This window comes from Mauremys reevesii, linkage group 2, assembly GCF_016161935.1.
Source record: "Mauremys reevesii isolate NIE-2019 linkage group 2, ASM1616193v1, whole genome shotgun sequence".
Lineage (NCBI taxonomy): Eukaryota > Metazoa > Chordata > Testudines > Geoemydidae > Mauremys > Mauremys reevesii.
Window position 1 is genome coordinate 146473679 of NC_052624.1, and position 17762 is coordinate 146491440.

General features: G+C 57.2%; 1 protein-coding gene across 1 annotated transcript in view; it reads left to right on the top strand.

Annotated features, from left to right (window-relative positions):
• SNRNP200 (small nuclear ribonucleoprotein U5 subunit 200) overlaps positions 1 to 17244 on the top strand; it is a 39019-nt gene extending 21775 nt beyond the window's left edge. The window contains exons 20-45 of the mRNA XM_039525239.1: positions 136 to 324; positions 1347 to 1544; positions 2044 to 2196; positions 2366 to 2446; positions 2841 to 2924; positions 3448 to 3554; positions 4161 to 4279; positions 5747 to 5901; positions 6363 to 6552; positions 7161 to 7334; positions 8986 to 9146; positions 9401 to 9628; positions 10101 to 10292; positions 10376 to 10554; positions 11243 to 11394; positions 11825 to 11933; positions 12080 to 12188; positions 13030 to 13219; positions 13380 to 13544; positions 13882 to 14003; positions 14391 to 14534; positions 14788 to 14964; positions 15322 to 15482; positions 15610 to 15691; positions 16022 to 16114; positions 16673 to 17244. Of these exons, the coding sequence (XP_039381173.1) occupies positions 136 to 324; positions 1347 to 1544; positions 2044 to 2196; positions 2366 to 2446; positions 2841 to 2924; positions 3448 to 3554; positions 4161 to 4279; positions 5747 to 5901; positions 6363 to 6552; positions 7161 to 7334; positions 8986 to 9146; positions 9401 to 9628; positions 10101 to 10292; positions 10376 to 10554; positions 11243 to 11394; positions 11825 to 11933; positions 12080 to 12188; positions 13030 to 13219; positions 13380 to 13544; positions 13882 to 14003; positions 14391 to 14534; positions 14788 to 14964; positions 15322 to 15482; positions 15610 to 15691; positions 16022 to 16114; positions 16673 to 16816 (3858 nt within the window). The 3' untranslated portion in view covers positions 16817 to 17244. The remainder of the gene's footprint in view (positions 1 to 135; positions 325 to 1346; positions 1545 to 2043; positions 2197 to 2365; positions 2447 to 2840; positions 2925 to 3447; positions 3555 to 4160; positions 4280 to 5746; positions 5902 to 6362; positions 6553 to 7160; positions 7335 to 8985; positions 9147 to 9400; positions 9629 to 10100; positions 10293 to 10375; positions 10555 to 11242; positions 11395 to 11824; positions 11934 to 12079; positions 12189 to 13029; positions 13220 to 13379; positions 13545 to 13881; positions 14004 to 14390; positions 14535 to 14787; positions 14965 to 15321; positions 15483 to 15609; positions 15692 to 16021; positions 16115 to 16672) is intronic.
• The last annotated feature ends 518 nt before the right edge of the window (positions 17245 to 17762 follow it).

Sequence of the window (17762 nt, forward strand, 5' to 3'; positions counted from 1 at the left end):
CCATGAACACCTCCCGCTCTGTAGCGGATAGCTGAGCACTGTCTGGCTTGTGGCACAGCGGTTAGGGAAGTGTTCTGCTGTTGGCTAGACTAAAAGTTCTTCTCTGCATCTGATTAAGCCCTTTATTTTTCCTAGATGCTTGGCCGTGCTGGGAGACCCCAGTACGACACAAAGGGCGAGGGGATCCTCATCACATCGCACGGAGAACTGCAGTATTACCTCTCCCTCCTCAACCAGCAGCTCCCTATCGAGAGTCAGATGGTGTCGAAACTGCCGGATATGCTGAATGCAGAGGTTGTGCTGGGGAACGTCCAGAATGCAAAGGTGAGAATGTGGGTATGTCGTCCCTCCCAGCCCCCAATTGCACCTTTGTATAGAAATGTTCACAATACACCTGATCTCTGGGTCTGGCGGAGAGAAAGGTACCTATCTTCCGTGGCCATGCCTGGTGGCTTGCTGGACAGACTGCTCGTAAAGGCACAGAGCACACTGGCTTACCCTGGGCAATATCTTGCATCTCCACGTGCCTTCTAGTGCTGCCTGCCTGTCGGGGTAGCAGAAAACCCAGCCCTGTCACTGAAAAGGAAGGGATACTTGATACAGACGTGCAGATTGTAAAAGCGATGGAGCACACTTTCAATCCAGCGTAGCATTGGGGTTTATGTGTAAATCGAAATAGTCTGTAAGTAAAGCATTTTGGCTGTTTCATGATCTTTGGCTTCCAGTTGTTGCCCGAGCTGGGAAGAGAACAGTGTCCTCAGGCAGCGAGTGAAATGATTTTTGCTCCCTGGTCCAGGATAGGCGCTTAGAGAAATGTATTAGCCCTGAAGGCATTTGCATTAATCTGTGATCTGTCAGTTTCTGGATCTCCGCTTGGTCTTCACAATATTCCCCTGTTTTCTTGGCTGGAATCTCTTTACATTGCAGCATGGTTTTGCTGGCCTGGATGTCTGAGATGAGCACTCTCTGGCACTTGAATGTGGGGTTCCCAAGCTCTGAGGATAGAGAGTGTTTGTTTTGCACTTTAGTGGTTCTGCAGATAATGGCCCCTAAAGCTAGGACAGGAGGAGTGCAGGAAAGCAGCTAGTACTCAGGAGGGTGCAGGTTAAGGTCAATTATGACAGTCTGCCGGGGTAGGAGCTGCCTCTTCTCCGCTTTCAGTATTTCTAGTTCTGTTGTTTCATGAGGCCTCAGACTTTAAAACTGCCCCCAGTTACTTGATCTAGCCGGGGTCACATGGTGGTAGGTTTTGGGCTTTGAACCAATGGTCTCCATAACTCCCTGCTCCGGGGCCGCGGTGTGCCCACTCAGCTGAAAGGTCACTGGTTCTCGGGGTCTGTCCGCAGGATGCAGTGAACTGGCTGGGCTACGCCTACCTGTACATCCGAATGCTGCGCTCCCCGTCGCTCTATGGGCTCTCTCACGATGACCTGAAGGGAGATCCCTTGCTGGACCAGCGCCGGCTGGATTTGGTTCACACTGCAGCCCTGATGCTAGACAAGAACAATCTTGTGAAGTACGATAAGAAGACGGGGAACTTCCAGGTGAGGCAGGGGACCGGGGGCGTGACTCACTGAAGCCAGGTGGCTGGGGAGAAGGGTGCAAGCTGCCTCCTAGAGGTGGCTCCAGATCAGCCACAGCGGGTGTTTGGGGAGCGTAGTGGCTGTTGTCTTCCAGCCTGGAGCTCAAGGGAGTCACTGGTCTGAAGAGTCAGAGTGGGGGTTGAAGTAGCTCCAAACGTCGGTATCCTTGGGTACGCTGCTGCCTCCTTGCTGAGCAAATTCCCATTGTGGCCTGGGGCTCCTTTGCTTTGGAGCTGGGGCTGAGGGAGGGAACTGTGTCCCTGACACGATGAACCTTCTCCCCATGGCCATTCCTGGCTCCTCAGTGACTCTGCTCCGCATGTCAGGAGCCTCTGTGCTGGCCAGCTTCATTCTGCATTTTCCAGTGGGCTCCTTTCTGCCTGGCTCAGCCCCCCGATCAGCCAGAGGGGTCTGTGCTCTACCACTGCCAACTGGAGTTACTCCGTCCTCCCTCCCCCAGGTGACTGAGCTGGGCCGCATTGCCAGCCACTACTACATCACCAATGAGACCGTGCAAACCTACAACCAGCTCCTGAAGCCCACCTTGAGTGAAATCGAGCTCTTCCGGGTCTTCTCCCTGTCCTCCGAGTTCAAGAACATCACTGTGCGGGAGGTACGGCTCTGGGATGGGTTGGGGAGGGGGCTTGCTCAGGCAGGGGAGGTGCTCCCAGGATCTTCTCTCCTGTCCCCTGGAGGGCTGCCAGGCTGGTTTCCCTGGTTCAGAGGGATTGTATGCAGTGCCCCCAAGCTGGCTTCACCTCCCACCCGTTGTCTCCCCGTAGGAAGAGAAGCTGGAGCTCCAGAAGCTGCTGGAGCGGGTCCCAATTCCAGTGAAGGAGAGCATCGAGGAGCCCAGTGCCAAGGTGAGCCGCGCCTCCGCCCGCCCTCCTGGGAAGCTTGGCTCCGCGTGAGAGGAGAGCCCTGCGGCCCTGAACCCCTCCCTGCTTCTGTTCAGTGCTTTAGGGAATGCTTGGGCCTGTTGCCCGCCCCCCATTTCCTTTGTGCAGTGTCCTGGACAAGAGCATGGGTTGCTTGAAAACTCTGAGCCAAGCACAGCCTGATGCTTCAGGAATGACTGGGCTTATCGTTTCAGGCTGGACTGCTTTCCTGCCCTGGGGGGTCGGAAGGAACTGTTGTGCCAGCCCTGACCAGCTAGGAGGTCTTCCTCCCCTCCCACCCCTCTTCCCCAAAGATGGGAGGCTCTTAGCTGATACCCCATCAAGGCTTTGATCTAACTCCTGTTCTTGCTGTCTTTAGATCAATGTGCTCCTGCAGGCCTTTATCTCCCAGCTGAAGCTGGAAGGGTTTGCTCTGATGGCAGACATGGTGTACGTCACCCAGGTGAGTGGGAATTCACGTGGGTAGAAAATCTGCCACTGTCTCGGAATGACCCTCTCTCTGCCTCGGCGCCCCAGGTTGCAATGCCTGCTCCTCGGGGGCTGGGAGGGTTAATGTTCGTTGGTTGCCTTGATGACTAATAGGGCTGTGAATTTGTAACGGGGGCTAATTCCTGTGAGGTGCTCATTAATATATGAATACATGAAAACTACTGCCGGTGACAGCTAATTTATTTTGGAGAGAGACAACATCTGGGTCTTAGCTCTGCAACAGATCTTGAATCTGAAATATTGACAGATTAAATCACCTTGACACACACCAAGTCGATGGCTGTAGTTGACCCAAGGATTGCTGGTCACATGGCTGGATGGTGGAGTAGGTGGGCAGGTGGAGCCGTTTCCTCGATTGGGGTAGGAACAGGGCAGTTAGTTGTGAATTGGAAATCCCCATAGCCTGGTCCCCCAGTGGATGTTAAAGCACACTGCTTCCTCCATGGGCTCTGACAGCTCTCTTGTGTCCCTGCCAGTCTGCTGGGCGGCTCATGCGTGCGATCTTCGAGATTGTCCTGAACCGTGGCTGGGCGCAGCTCACTGACAAGACTCTGAACCTCTGCAAGATGATTGACAAGCGCATGTAAGTGATGGCTCCGTGGTGCTCGGATTTCTGATGTGCCGCAGGCTTACCGCCTATAACCAAGCCAGGTGTCTGATCTGCCCTGGGTGCACCCCTCACCTCCAGGTGCTCTGGCCAGAGAGGCTGGTGGTGACTGGGACAATAGTGAGTGCACAAACATTGAATGGCACCATAGTGAGTTCTCTACAGGCCAGCTGAGTGATGGCGGACGAGAGAGTAACCTTAACTCCTGGGACAGCCTGGAGGCCGGCTGTGCTCTATGGAGTTGGCATGGAGGCACCTGCAGAGCTTGTCTCAGCCAGAGAAGGTGCTGCCTAGTGTGTCATATCCCAGGGCTCTTGGAGTCTGAAATCCATGTCCCATGAATGGAAGGGCTGTCAGAGGGCTGTGATTGTAGGGAATGGGGGAGCACAGTCTCTGGGCTCAGGGGAATGACTCTTACCCGTGTAGGGGGGAAACAAGCTGTGGTGGGTATGGTTGCTTGTAGTGGCAGAGTTGAAAAGGCTGGCTTCTTTCTCGGTGTGGGGACATAGGCACATGCCTACGGGTATCCTGATGGCGCTGGAGATCCCCTTGCTAACTCCTGCGTCCCGCTCGTCCCCATAGGTGGCAGTCCATGTGCCCCCTGCGCCAGTTCAGGAAACTGCCCGAGGAGGTGGTGAAGAAAATCGAGAAGAAGAACTTCCCATTTGAACGTCTCTATGACCTGAACCACAATGAAATAGGTATGGGAAGGGGGACGTCTGTACCAAGGGGGGCTACTCGTGGTCCCTGCATTCGAGCCGCTCACGGCTTTCGTCTGCCTTTGCTTTCCCCCACGGAAGCCCTGCACTAGCTGCAGCAATGCAGCGGGAGGGGGGTAGAGGCACTGCTCTTTCGCTTGTCAGCTCCATATCTTCCCAGAGCAAAGGATGTCAGGGGATTTTGACTGAGGGCAGCTCGCTTACTTCTCACATCAGCGGTCAGTGGCCGGGGGGGTCACCAGTATAGTCAAATATTGGCTGCATGTGTGTTCTCTCTGTGTGTTGCGTTGACTCTGGCCAGACAGCAGGCTCCAATCACACTGCCCAATAAGCAGAGACTCCGTATCGAAGGAACTTGGTCGGGTTTATTGTCGACGGAGCACAGTATTGGTGCCTTATACTCAGTTCATGTGACAGTGCCTGTGACAGTGAACGCAGCTCAGTTAGCAGCGGGACTTTCCACTGTCCCCTCCCTGTGAGACCCCTCTTTATACGCCGATACAAACAAGTTCCGTATTGCCCCTCCGATGTACCTGAGTGCTACCCATTGCCTTGTGCCTTTAATCAGATCACCTCTATCATAGAATATCAGGGTTGGAAGGGACCTCAGGAGGTATCTAGTCCAACCCCCTGCTCAAAGCAGGACCAATCCCCAGACAGATTTTTGCCCCAGATCCCTAAATGACCCCCTCAAGGATTGAACTCACAACCTTGGGTTTAGCAGGCCAGTGCTCAAACCACTGAGCTATCATGCTGTCATCATGACCTTATCTTTAAGATAGGTCAGCATGTTCCTATTATCTGTAGGGAATGTGCTAGTATCGGGGTGTTCTGGTTACCCCCCTTTTGGAATGTGTTTGCGTGTATATTCCTGTACCAGCACCACTTGGGAATGTGTGTTTCTGCAATATCAGCCTTGTGCTTGCCAGATTCTGTGAGCAGGGCCTGCCTCTTGCTCACAACTTAACTTTGCTTTATAGCAGCAAAGCTTTGACTCCTGCTTTAGCCTAGGCCTTTGATACAAGGCCTTATGTCTCAGGCCTTCTTTCTTCGATAACCTACCCCTAGGTTCTGTCTCTGTTCGGTCATTGCCAGGCTTTAGCTTTTCCCTGGGACCAGATGGATGCACCTATTGCTGGATCTTGTTCATCGACTGTAAAGCACCTCAGGGCACCGAACAGCCTTTTGTTCGTACAGGGCCTGGCACAGCAGGGGCTGGATGAGGGCCCGTTGGTGCTACCACAGTACAGATAACGTCCAGGGAATGGGTTTGGCCTGAGAGCAGTGCTGTGGGAACGGATGCCCTCAGATCACAGTGCTCCAGATAGGAAACAGCCGCTTCTCCTTCAGAATGCCATTGAATTGGAGAAGCACTGAGCGTGTGGGTCCATCCGCTTGCCCAGTCTCTCTCCCCAGTGCCGCCCATAACATTTCTGTCTCGCGTTACAGGGGAGCTCATTCGGATGCCCAAGATGGGCAAGACGATCCACAAGTACGTTCATCTGTTCCCAAAGCTGGAGCTGTCGGTCCATCTCCAGCCCATCACCAGGTCCACCCTGAAAGTGGAGCTGACCATCACCCCTGACTTCCAGTGGGATGAGAAGGTGAGAGGCGCCCCCGGAGACACGCAGTCCTGGCTGACCAGGTCATGGGGGAGGGCGGCAGCTTGATGGCAGATTGGAAAACCTGCCATATTGTGAGCTGCTTGAGTCTGTCCATCCATTTAGCTTGAGAGAAGGTTAAGGGGTGACTTAAGCCGATAAGTCCCTACATGGGGAAGGAAGACTTAATACGCCTCTGCTCTGGGAATTGTGGGGCCGGTCTCTGGCCTGTGCAATCCAGGAGCTCAGACTGGTGGAGCACAATGGTCCCTTCTGGCCTGGGAATGTGTGAAAATCCAGCTGTGCGGTGGGATGGCACCTGGGGAGCAGTGTTGCTCTGGAAGAGCTCTAGCCATGGGCTTGTGTGGCCAAGCTTGTCTGTGGCTGGCAGCCCCAGTGCAGAGCGGATCAGAACGGGAGAGCTCTGGGTGCTGTGCTGCTAAGCTCGCTGCTGTCTCGCCCAGGTGCACGGCTCGTCGGAAGCCTTCTGGATCCTGGTGGAGGATGTGGACAGTGAAGTGATTCTGCACCACGAGTACTTCCTGCTGAAAGCCAAGTACGCCCAGGACGAGCATCTCATCACCTTCTTCGTGCCCGTGTTCGAGCCGCTGCCTCCGCAGTACTTCATCCGGGTGGTCTCAGACCGCTGGCTCTGTGAGTCTCCACCTGCCCGCTGGGCTGCAACGTCTTTGTGCTGTATTGCAGGGGCTGTAGTGGGGGCAATGCTTTGCCAGCCAAGCAGTGGGGGCAGGTGGCCTCTGGAAGGATCTTTTTATAAGGGAATTTGAACCTTCCCGAGGCCCGCTGAACTGCACGTGGAACGGGTGGGACACCAGCGCTGACTCGTGCCCTTGGGACAGAGCACAGGTACCTGCCTCAGTCACTGGCTGGGGAGACCTGCCGCTGTGCATTGTGGGAGGAGAGTGTCAGGCCCAGGTTGGGAGTGATGATGAATTGCTAGTGGGGAGTGGCAGCTGAGATCAGTCGGTAGCAAAGGATGGCTTGGCGTGGGAGGACAGGGGAAGAATGGGCTGGTGATCAGCCCTCCCAGAAGTGGAAGTATTTGCTTTGTGGGAGAAGTTCAGTGCTGGGAGCTGGTATTTCCCCATGCTAGCAAGGCACTTGCTGAGGATCTCTCATTGCTGCAATCATCCCAGGCAGTCCCTGGCCCCACACCCCTGGGTGCTCAGACTCTCCGGTATGTCTGACACAGCTGTGGCTGATTCGCTGCACAAACTGTTCCGATTCTCTTTCGTTTCCAGCCTGTGAGACGCAGCTGCCTGTGTCCTTCAGGCACCTGATCCTCCCCGAGAAATACCCCCCGCCCACAGAACTCTTGGACCTGCAGCCGCTGCCTGTGTCCGCTCTGCGTAACAGTGCCTTTGAGAGTCTCTACCAAGACAAGTTCCCCTTCTTCAACCCCATCCAGACCCAAGGTGGGTACTAGCCCAGCTCCCACCCAAAGCTGCTCCCTGCAGCGGAGTCCGACATGAGCTCGGGGCTGCTGAGAAGCAGGTGGCCCAGCTCCATGTACTTTGCCCTACCCACATTTTCACATCCCAAACGCTGCACTTGGGTAACAGGAGTGTCCGGAGCTAAGTAGCTAATACTCCTGGCAGGAGTGGAAGGGATTGTTTCAGGACTTCACCAGCCTCTAACTACTGGGGGTGGGGTTAAGAACATGAGAACGGTCATACTGAGTGAGACCAAAGGTCCATCTAGCCCAGTATCCTGCTAATAGCCATTGATGGACCTATCCTCCATGAACTTATCTAGTTCTTTTTTAACCCTGTTATGGTCTTGGCCTTCACAACATCCTCCGGCAAGGAGTTCCACAGGTTAACTGCGCGCTGTGTAAAGAACAACTTCCTTTTATTTGTTTTAAATCTGCTGTCTATTAATTTCATTTGCTGACCCCTAGTTCTTGTGTTATCAGAAGGAGTAACAACACGTCCTTATCTACTTTCTCTACACCAGTCATGATTGTATAGACCTCTATCATATCCCCCCTTAGCCATCTCTTTTCCAAGCTGAAAATTCCCAGTCTTGTTAATCTCTCCTCATACGGAAGCCGTTCCATACCCCTAATCATTTTTGTTGCCCTTTTCTGAACCTTTTCCAATTCCAATATATCTTTTTGGAGATGGGGCGACCACATCTGCATGCAGAATTCAAGGTGTGGGTGTACCCTGGATTTACATAGAGGCAATATGATATTTTCTGTCCTATTATCTATCCCTTTCTTAATGATTCCCAGCATTCTGTTTGCTTTTTTGACTGCTGCTGCACATTGAGTGGATGTTTTCAGAGAACTATCCACAGTGACTCCAAGATCTTTCCTGAGTGGTAACAGCTAATGTAGACCCCATCGTTTTATATGTATAGTTTGGATTATGTTTTCCGATGTGCATCACTTTGCATTTATCCACATTAAATTTCATCTGCCATTTTGTTGCCCAGTCACCCAGTTTTGAGAGGTCCTTTTGTAGCTCTTCACAGTCTGCTTGAGACTTAACTATCTTGAGCAGTTTTGTATCATCTGCAAATTTTGCCACCTCACTGTTTCCCCCCTTGTCCAGATCATTTATGAATATGTTGTCTAGGACTGGTCCCAGAACAGACCCCTGGGGGACACCACTGGTTACCTTTCTTCATTCCATAAGACACCCATGGGGGCAGATTACCCCACATCAGCCTGGTGGCGGAGATCTTTGCACCTTCCTCTGAAGCAACTAGTGCTGGCCTGTTTAGGAGAGAGCCTGTGTTCTGATGTTAAAATGCTTCCCAGTGCCTGCCAAGTCAGCTTGGAAAGAGTCTGTGCTGTAATGCTCCTCCTGTGAGGAATTCCTGTTAGGTGTCTATGGTACTGCCCTGCTAGTGCGCCTTGGCCTGGCGGGGCCGCCTCTGGGGCGATGGTGCCAGTCTGTCTGCGAGGGCTCTGGCCGGCCAGCAAGGAGGCCAGGGAAATGGGAACCTTGTCCTAGCTGCTCTGGGCTGAAATCCCCAAACCGCCTCCGGGCAGCGTGGCTCAGTGGTGCTGCGGCAGTTGGGCTCCCTGGGGTAACCAAGGGTTCTGTCTCTCCCCAGTGTTTAACACCGTCTATAACAGCGACGACAATGTGTTCGTGGGCGCCCCCACGGGGAGCGGCAAGACCATCTGTGCCGAGTTTGCCATCCTGAGGATGCTGCTGCAGAACTCGGAGGGGCGCTGTGTCTATATCACCCCCATGGAGGCCCTTGCTGAGCAGGTGAGTCCCCACGGCCCTGTCTCCTGGGCGTGGGTTCGATTCCTCCCCGGCCCATGTGCTGGGAACTCCCAGCTCCCCAGGAGAAGGTGTGGGGGCTTCTGTCTCTCTGCTCCCCTGCTTGTACTCTGCTCTCCTGCCCCTTCCCTCCCTCCACATGTCCCTGTGACCCCAAGGGAGTACAAGGAAACTCCGGGGCGATCCCAGCCAAGGGCTCTGGCCCCGGGCTAACGGCCATGCCTGCTGTGCCCTGGCAGGTCTTCCTCGACTGGTATGAGAAGTTCCAGGAGCGGCTCGGTAAGAAAGTGGTCCTGCTGACGGGGGAGACCAGCACGGATCTCAAGCTGCTGGGCAAGGGTAACATCATCATCAGCACCCCCGAGAAGTGGGACATCCTGTCCCGGCGCTGGAAGCAGCGCAAGAACGTCCAGAACGTCAACCTCTTCATCGTGGACGAAGTGCACCTCATCGGGGGCGAGAATGGGGTAGGAGGCGGACGGGGCTGGGCTGCCTGGGTGCGCCAGGGGAGGCCCACCGGCTCCTTTCTCTGGGCTGCCCCGTATCTCAGCCTGGAGTGGTGCCCAGAGAAAGGGGTCGGGGGAGCTAGACCACCAGGGTGGCTAATCTCATCCCTGCTGCATGATGTACCGGGACAAAAAGCTGTTCCAGGGCTGCCCCCTGGAGCGGACCCCTGGCACTTAAAGGCCAGCAGCTACAGGGTTAAGCGGGGGGCGAGATTGGGTCTGAAAGGCCAGTGGAGGTGAGGAGGAAGGGGTAAGTCCTGCAGCTGGCTCGGAGCTGGGGATCTCCACAGAGGCCATGGGAGCCCGGGACAGCCCTTCTGCAGCACTGATGGTCATTGCTGAGTGGCTGCTTGGTGCAGGGGCTGGGGAGAGGGCTCAGGCTGACAGGCGCCCCCCACCCCCTGCTGTAACCTGCCCATGTGTCCATCCGCAGCCCGTGCTGGAGGTGATCTGTTCCCGGATGCGCTACATCTCCTCCCAGATCGAGCGGCCCATCCGCATCGTGGCCCTCAGCTCCTCGCTGTCCAACGCTAAGGATGTCGCTCACTGGCTGGGCTGCAGCGCCACGTCGACCTTCAACTTCCACCCCAACGTGCGCCCCGTGCCCTTGGAGCTGCACATTCAGGTAGGGACCCGGGAGGAGACCTCCACCCCAGGGCTTCGGTCAGGGGCTTCACCATTCACTGCCGGCTCCTCTCTTCTACTCAGGGCTTCAACATCAGCCACACGCAGACCCGCCTGCTGTCCATGGCCAAGCCTGTCTATCATGCCATCATGAAGCACTCCCCCAAAAAGCCGGTCATCGTCTTTGTCCCGTCCCGCAAGCAGACGCGCCTGACGGCCATAGACATCCTCACCACCTGTGCCTCCGATGTGCAGAGGCAGAGGTACTGTGGCTGGGGAGGTCGGGGGAGGAGGACTGGGCGGGCATTTGGGGTTTTCTCCCTTGTTTCTTCTGACTCTTCCCAGTGGAGAGGCCCATGGGAGCGAGGGGAACGTGTCTTGATCACTTGTGGTCTCTGAACATGCTTGTGATCCACCCTGTAGGGGTGTGTAATCAGTCCCACTGGCCTGACGATTCCTCTTAGAGCCACAGTCTCCCTGGCCCCCACCTGCATGTTCAGCCACAGAACTTCACCTTCCCTCTCTGTGCCAGACTCCTGTGTGCTGTTAAAAAGCCGCTGCGTTCCATCCCAGAGGTGGCTGCCTTTCAGTCTGGGTTAAGTGACCTGTGTGGGTCTCATCTAACGCCCCCAGGCGGCGCGGAGCTAGGCACAGACCCTGTGAGGCGGGCGTGTTACGTTAACCCCCTATATCGACAGGGAAATGAAGGCATACAGGTGAAATGACGTAAGGCGGGGCCGTAGTCAGCAGCTGAGCCAGCACCTGAACCCAGGTGTCGGGCTCCTGGTCCCCTGCTCTAAAGGCTGCAGCTGCGAGAGCTGGGAATGGCCCTGCTGCCTGCTCTAGCCAGTCAATCCCACTGAAGGGGCGTGAGGACGTGGTGCCTGCGTGTGAGCGCTGCTTCGGGGCGGGCGGGGCTCTTGGCTGGGCCCTGACAGCTCCTCCCCGCAGGTTCCTGCACTGCACAGAGAAGGACTTGGGGCCGTACCTGGACAAGCTGAGCGACGGCACCCTCAAGGAGACGCTGCTCAACGGCGTTGGCTACCTGCACGAGGGGCTGACAGCCATGGAACGGCGCGTGGTGGAGCAGCTGTTCGGCTCTGGTAAAGGGAGCGAGTGGGGGCGCGAGCCGCCACACGGTGCTGTCGGCCCCACCCTGGAGGCGGTGGCCTGCAAAAGCCACAGTGGCAGAGCTATGGAGAGACCCCTGGGAGTCTGGACTCCCAGCCCTGTGCTCACTCGCTGGATCCCTCTGTCTCCTCTTCATGACCCATTTGCCAGTGAGGGCTTTACCCCCAACCCCAGCACTGCCGCAGGGGCGCTCACGCTGCTTGCAGGGGACAGTGAGGGGCTGCTGCTCAGTGCACAGGTTGGTCCTGGACCTGAGAGCGAAGGGCCCATGTCAGGTCCCCACCCCTGTTCCCAAATGGGTGTTCATGCACTGCCACAGCGTCAGCTTGCTTCCCCTTGCCCAAGGTTTGCTTGTGAAACATCCAGCAGCTTTCTGGCTGACTGCTCCTTGCTCACCCTTAGGCGCTGTCCAGGTGGTGGTGGCCTCTCGGAGCCTGTGCTGGGGCATGAACGTAGCCGCTCACCTGGTGATCATCATGGACACTCAGTATTATAATGGCAAGATTCATGCGTGAGTATCCCTGAGCCTACAGTAGGCGGGTGGAGGAGGGAGTGGCTGGTGAATGAGGGGATTGTCCTGAGGTGCCCCGCCCCTCTCTGGCCGTCAGGGGTGTGTCAGACACTGCCAGCGATGGGACACTCTCTCCTTTGTCTCAGGTATGTGGATTACCCCATCTATGATGTGCTGCAGATGGTGGGCCATGCCAATCGCCCCCTGCAGGATGACGAGGGGCGCTGTGTTATTATGTGCCAGGGATCCAAGAAGGTGAGTGAAGCAAGGGGCATGTGTGTGTTGTACCTCCCGGCTAGGGCACAGATTCCCTATCCCAGCTCTGGTCAGATTGGCCCAATCCTCTGTCCTGGGAACAAACTAACTTGGCTCAAATGCCGCAGTGGGCAAAACCCCATGCCCTGCTATAGCACCTCTGCTCCCCGGCACTTTACAAACCAGACCTCTGCCGTCATTTCTGGGGGCGAGGGGCAGTGCACAGCGCTGCAGCCTGGCTTAGGACGGGTGCACTGTCTGCACCATGGTGCCACTGGAGAGGGAAAGTCATTCCTCAGAGGGCACTGACCCCTGCATTCCGAACACCTCCACCCCTTCGGACTTGTTTCCTGGGCTGGTGCATGGTCTGCAGCTCCGACTCAGGGGCGGCTCTAGCAATTTTGCCGCCCCAAGCACGGCGGCACGCCGCGGGTGGCGCGCTGGCAGTCGCCGGTCCCGTGGCTCCGGTGGAGCATCTGCAGGCACGCCTGTGGGAGGGCCACCCGAGCCGCGGGACCAGCGGACCCTCCGCAGGCATGTCTGTGGGAGGCACGCCTGCGTGAGGTCCACCGGAGCCGTCTGCCGCCCTCCCGGCGACAGGCAGAGCGCCCCTCGCGGCATGCCGCCCCAAGCACGCACTTGGTGTGCTGGGGTCTGCAGCGCCTCCTCCGACTCCACGCGTGAGCTCCTGGAGCTCTCCAGGACCTGGATGGCTGTGCTGCTCCAGTGTGCCACTGAAGAGGGATGCTCTTGGGTAGGGGTGAATCCATCCAAAGTGGAAGGGGTCACTTTCTCCTGAGTTTCACGCCTCCTTTGTCTGGTTCCATTCTCCCCGCTGCAGGATTTCTTCAAGAAGTTTCTGTACGAGCCCCTCCCGGTGGAGTCGCACCTGGATCACTGCATGCATGACCACTTCAATGCTGAGATTGTCACCAAGACCATCGAGAACAAGCAGGATGCTGTGGACTACCTCACCTGGACCTTCCTGTACCGCAGGATGACCCAGAACCCCAACTACTACAACCTGCAAGGTGAGCCGCGCGAGACGGAGGAAGCTGATGGTGTTGGGATGGGGCTGGCATTTTTAGCACTAACCCGTTCTCTCTGGCTGGCTTAAGCACTGGTGACAGGGCAGCATTGCAAAGCCCCTCTGCTGTGCTGCCTTGTCTGATCTGCCTCTTGTGTTTGCAGGGGTGTCTCACAGACACCTGTCCGACCACCTGTCCGAGCTGGTGGAGCAGACCCTCAGTGACCTGGAGCAGTCCAAGTGCATCAGCATTGAGGATGAGATGGACGTGGCGCCCCTCAACCTAGGGATGATCGCAGCCTATTACTACATTAACTACACCACGATCGGTAAGGGACACCCCCCCCCCCCCCACCGGAGGGCAGCAAGGCAGCGCATATTGCTGCACCTGGCCTGGAAGGGAGAGCAGTGAGCTCTCACCTCCTCCAGTGGGGGTGAGGGGGGGTGTTGGCCTGTCAGCCCTGCAGTGCGCCCATCCTGGTGGGCGGGGGTTACAGGTGGAGGGGCTGCGCTCTCGCTGATGCTGCATAGAAAGATCTGTTCCTGGGACACTTGATTCTGTGCCTCTAAGCCAACCCAGCAGCAGATGGATCTGTTCCCAGACACTGGGGTCACCTGCCGCTGCTGGGCTCCCCCTAACCCCTCTCCCTGCCTCGGCTTCCCTAGAGCTCTTCAGCATGTCTCTGAATGCCAAGACCAAGGTGCGAGGGCTGATTGAAATCATCTCCAACGCTGCTGAGTACGAGAACATCCCCATCAGGCACCACGAGGATAACCTCCTGCGGCAGGTGAGTGCCGGGCTCCATGCCCAGCAGCCTCGATTCTAGGTCTAACCTAGATCAGTGACGAGCTGCTCACTCAGACGCTTGAACGAACGGGTTGTCCCAGACCGTGCAGGGGCAGCTGTCCGCATTGATGAGGACCCTGTTATCTGGCGGTGCTGTGGTACTGGGGTAGTCAGGAGAGTCTCTGGGGACCTGTTCCTCTGGGTGAGGTGCAGTGGGTTATGTAGCCTGCTTGGCAGTAGGATACAGCCTAGCAAAGGCACCGAGGGAAGCTGGATCTAGTTGTTACAGCACGGGATGGATGATGGATACATAGGCTCTGGTTGGCCATGCCAGGCTCTCTGCTTCAAATGGCCAAAGAGCCAACTTGGCTTCTCTCTCTCTTCCCAGCTGGCGCAGAAAGTCCCTCATAAACTGAATAACCCCAAGTTCAACGACCCCCACATCAAGACCAACCTGCTGCTGCAGGCTCACCTGTCCCGCATGCAGCTGAGCGCTGAGCTGCAGTCTGACACGGAGGAGATCCTCAGCAAGGTGTGGGGAGGAGGCGGTGTCCACAGTGCTTGAGGTGGGGTGGGTGCTCAGTGGGGCTCTTTCAGAGCTGAGAACTGAGTTGAGTGGTCAGGCTCATAACTACCTGCCTTCCTGGGGGCAGGGGGAGGGGCTTCCTCTCCTGGGGGTGTGGCTGGCATGTGCGGAGGGGGCCGGGGGTTGAGCTAGTTTATGTCTGTGTCCCTGTACTGCACTCCTCGCCATTCCCCGGTATGACGGCTCTCTCCCGGTCCAGGCGATTCGCTTGATCCAGGCCTGCGTGGACGTTCTGTCCAGCAACGGCTGGCTCAGCCCGGCCCTGGCGGCCATGGAGCTGGCCCAGATGGTTACCCAGGCCATGTGGTCGAAGGACTCATACCTGAAGCAGCTGCCTCACTTCACTTCGGAGCACATCAAGCGCTGCACGGACAAGGTGAGAGCGGGAGAGGGGGACTGGGGAGTTCTGGGTGGGGGCGCCCCAGAGCCCGGCTAGATGCAGACGCCTGCCCTTGATTTTGCGAAATGGGTTAAACGTTTTTGCCGCACCAGCTGCCTTTCAGCTGATACGTGGGTAACTCCGTCCCCTGTTGCTCTAGCCCTGGCCTTTTAGGGTGGAGAGCACCAGGCTCTTGGTGCTGGTGCCAAAGGCTGCAGTTGAAGCCTGGTGCTGGCTCTCTGCCCGGTGTAGGGAGTTGGCGCAGGCTGTGTTCTTGGCACTGCAGGCAGCACAGGGGGTGTTCTAAAGCCCGAGGGTTTGCTCAGTGCCGGCACTGTGTGCGCTTTGTTGCAGGGGGTAGAGAGCGTGTTTGACATCATGGAGATGGAGGATGAGGACCGCAACGGCCTGCTGCAGCTCTCCGACGCCCAGATCGCTGACGTGGCCCGTTTCTGCAACCGATACCCTAACATCGAGCTCTCCTACGAGGTGGTGGAGAAGGAGAGTATCCGCAGGTGAGCTGGTTGCTGCCTGCAGCGAGTGTCGGGGAAGGGATAGGCAGAGCCATTGGCATCCCTGGGTGCAGAATCCAGGCGCTGGGGAGGCAGCGGGACCTTGCTTACCTCTTGTTTCTGTCTGCAGCGGAGGGCCGGTGGTGGTGCTGGTGCAGCTGGAGCGAGAGGAAGAGGTCACGGGACCTGTCATTGCTCCCCTCTTCCCCCAGGTATGTTGGCGTGCTTGCAGAGGGAACTGCTGCCTTCGTGGCAGTGACCGGCTGAGCCACCCGACCTGGGGCAGCCGAGGTCCCCACAGACCCCCTGGAACAGGGGTCTGGCCGGGGTTCCTGAGCCAGCCCGGGAAGGCCCCGCTGGCTGGCGTGCTGGGGGAGCCGTAGTGCCGCCGGGCACTGGGCCCTCGAGCAGGATAACTGTCTCTAGGCTCCTCGCTGGCTAGCCTTGTTGTAACTGCAGGGAGGGGAGGTGGAACGTAGCTAGGGGAGCTCCTCCCTCCCTTGCAGGCAAGGACTGTTAACCACTGGTTGTTTCCTCTGCAGAAACGCGAGGAGGGCTGGTGGGTGGTGATCGGAGACTCCAAATCCAACAGCCTCATCTCCATCAAGAGGCTGACCCTGCAGCAGAAGGCCAAGGTGAGCTGTGGTGTGGAGGGAGGGGGACTTCGTGCAGCCCTCCTGCGGGGGCATTGGCACTTCCGGGCTGCCTGCCAGCAGGGTCCCTGGCAGTGGGTGGGTGCTAGATGAAACCAGCCTGTGACATTCACTGTCATTTCATTGCCCCTGAGAAGGGCTGTCCTGCCCCCAGCAGTAGCACGCTCGGAGGACGCCTGGCTTAGCGCCCGACGCAGCACTGCGAGGGCCAGGAATTGCGACTTGTATACGCAGCCTCGCATGCGTATTAATAGCAGTGTAGCCATGGCCGGGGAGGCACGACCTGAGAACGAGGGTGTCTTGGTTCTGCCACTACCTCAGTGTGACCTTGGGCAAGTTGCAACCCCCGGCCTCAGTTTCCCCAGTTCACCTGGGGCTAATGCCTAGCTCACAGGGAGTGCGGATTCTGACCCACAGGGGCAGGGCACGTCGCCCTGTACACTAGCGACACAAGATCTGAGCCCCTGGGAAGCCCCCTCCCCTGCCCAGCATTAGCCGCTCTGCCCAGCCACCAGCTCACAGACACCTTTGTTTATTTAGGTGAAACTGGATTTTGTGGCCCCAGCCACAGGCGCCCACAACTACACCCTCTACTTCATGAGCGACGCCTACATGGGCTGTGACCAGGAGTATAAATTCAGCGTGGATGTGAAGGAGGCAGAGAGCGACAGCGACTCGGACTGAGCCGGGCCTTAGCCAAAGCTGGCCTGGGCCTCCCTGCCCGGTAGCGGAGATCTGGGCACAGCTGAGGCATCCCCAGTGGTTCCAAGGGAACAGCGTGTACAGCTCTGGCATTTCTTTTAATGTGTCCGCGTGAGTGTGGGGGCAGCACTGGGCCCTTCCCCTAGTGTAGTGGGGCCTGTGGGGCGACCTGGCCTGTTTAAATCATAACCTCCCCTGCAGTTCTGAGCTGCCCCATTCCTCACTGCTGCTGGGGCCGGTAGCACCGGCGAGGACAGCACGTGGCGTGCGCAGGAGACTCCTCATCTCGCTGAGCCTGTGTTTTAGATGCTGATGCCTGTGGCTAAGCAGCCAAGCTTTGTACAGTGGTTTTAGAAGGGGGCTGGGCCAAGGACCTTGGCCTCAATAAAGCTCTTTAGAAACAACCTCCAGTCCTGGTGTCCTGCGGAATAGCTTTTTTTTTTTGGGGGGGGGGGGGGTGTCAGACAGACACAGACCCTGGATTGTTCCTCTGTTGCCTGGAGCCTCCATGCCCAGGCACTGGCTGTTGGGAGGAATTCTGACTAGTGAACAGAGGGTGTCCCCGCCCCAGAGCTCTCCCACTTCCTCAGAGGCCCCTCTCAGCACACTCTTGGGGGGGACTTCCTCATGTCTGAGGCTGTGTCTTTCCTTCCTCCCTCGGTGGTTCCAGCCCTGTATCCCTGACTGTCTTCCCAGCTGGGGACCGGAGCTGTCCTGCGTTTCCTAGCCCTATGGCAGCAGCTCCAGCCCTGCTCCCCTGCCAGTACTGGCTGCTGGGGGCAGAAGTGATGGGGTGGCTGTATCTCAAGTGAGACACCTGGGCTCCCTTCCTAGCTGTGCCCCTGCTCTGCCCCACGTGTAAAACAGGGAGAACTTGCCTTTGCAAAGCCCCGTAACCCAAAGGAACGCCGCCATCTCACAGCCAGCC